At 44.6% G+C, this 1,643-nt stretch overlaps 1 protein-coding gene across 1 annotated transcript; it reads left to right on the forward strand.

Moving 5' to 3' along the window:
* The first annotated feature begins 580 nt into the window (after positions 1-580).
* On the forward strand, positions 581-1,407 carry LOC131227211 (uncharacterized). The gene has a single exon (XM_058222957.1). The coding sequence runs from the start codon at positions 656-658 to the stop codon at positions 1,259-1,261; it is 606 nt and encodes a 201-aa protein (XP_058078940.1). The 5' UTR covers positions 581-655; the 3' UTR covers positions 1,262-1,407.
* The last annotated feature ends 236 nt before the right edge of the window (positions 1,408-1,643 follow it).

Genomic DNA, 1,643 nt, shown 5'->3' on the forward strand with positions numbered 1-1,643 from the left:
TTGTATTGTGATGCGTCCACGTCAGCACTTCTGCATTAAATGTAGTGTGTGATGATGTGGTCCAATTAGATCGCGGTATTTTCCAGCTTGTGGCAAGCAGAGGATCCGGATTCATAGCTTCCATGGCCGGTCCGTGTACAAAATAAGAATCTGAAAACCTACTGCCTTTGGATCCTTGATGATTCATTAGAAAATTTTCTTATGCCATTTGATTTTGACCGTGATACATATCTAACCGGCCCAATCATCATGTCAGTGAAAAATGATTTTCATTGCTGCATCCAAATACACACTGAATGAAGAGTTAGGTTTGCGCTCTGAAGGTGAATATCTGAGATGCCGACGGTTGGATTATGGTCTAGAGTTCCAACCACGGTTCCACTTGCACACACTTAAAACCGTGTATACTGCGGACATTGTCAGGGGAGATGACTCCGTAAATCGGACGCCTGAAAAAAGAAAAATATTCAACGGCCGACCTCCGCGACCACCGACCATATAACGCTTTTAAGAAGCTAAAACGTTGGACTTTTCCAAAGTCAAAAGCCCCCCATAATCTAAATAAAACCCAGAGATCGCCTCATCATCCACAGCCAAACCAATATCTCTCTCTCTCTCTCTCTCTCTCTCTCTCTCTCTCTCTCAAACAGCTCAAATGGGCAATGGACTCTCTCCTTGTTGCACCAGCACCTCTAAGTCCTCCGTTAATCTAGTCTTCTGGGAAGGCACAACAAAGACCCTCACAGGGAAGCGGCTCGCTGGGGAGGTCATGTTCCAGTTCCCAGACAAGATCGTCTGCCACGCCGACTCCTTCTACATCGGCCACCCCATCCCGTCCCTCTCCATCGATGATGAGCTCATGAAGGGCCAGACATACTTCGTTCTTCCAATTGACCGCTTCGCATGCCAGGTCCTTTCAGCCGCATCGCTCGCCGCCTTAGCTTCCACTCCCAAAAGGACACCTCTTTGCTTTGGGGAATGCCCATTTGAGTACGTCAAAGGCACTGATGGTCGAGTCTTGATCAAAGTATTGCCAGAGTTTATAATCCGGATCTTATCAAGAAGCAGCGAGCAAGGATCCAATCCTACCACAAGCCCATTAATTAGTACGCCGGAGTTGCAGAAGCATTACGCGCAGCTGGTGGGGTCGAAAGGGCAGGTGTGGTCGCCGAAGCTAGAGACGATCAAGGAGTGTAAGACTCGGTCATCTTCACGCACGTTGCTATGGTTGGAGCGGAGATCAGGAAAGTTTGAAGGCTGATTTATCTTTTTATTTTTATTTTTAAAAAAAAAAAAGATTTATATAAATGGTTGAGGATACCTAAATTTGGGATTCTCATTTTTCATCATCCTGTAAAAATTATACCAATAATCTTATGGCCTGATTGGTTGCCACTTAAAAATTAATTCATTTCATTTTATGTTAATATGAATGTGTATTAGATATCATAGCTTAGGTTGCTACTAAAGGCACCCTTACATAAATTGCTGGTTATACAGGGCATGCGCGAGAACGAAGGAATAAAACTGCAAAATACATCCATCCATCAGGTTGTTTTTTTTTTTTTTTCTTGCAAACTGTGGCCCACCTGACCAGTGGATCAACCTGATTCTTGTGATAGGTCACCCATACGGTGGTGCCG

Source organism: Magnolia sinica, chromosome 15, assembly GCF_029962835.1.
Source record: "Magnolia sinica isolate HGM2019 chromosome 15, MsV1, whole genome shotgun sequence".
Taxonomy (NCBI): domain Eukaryota; kingdom Viridiplantae; phylum Streptophyta; class Magnoliopsida; order Magnoliales; family Magnoliaceae; genus Magnolia; species Magnolia sinica.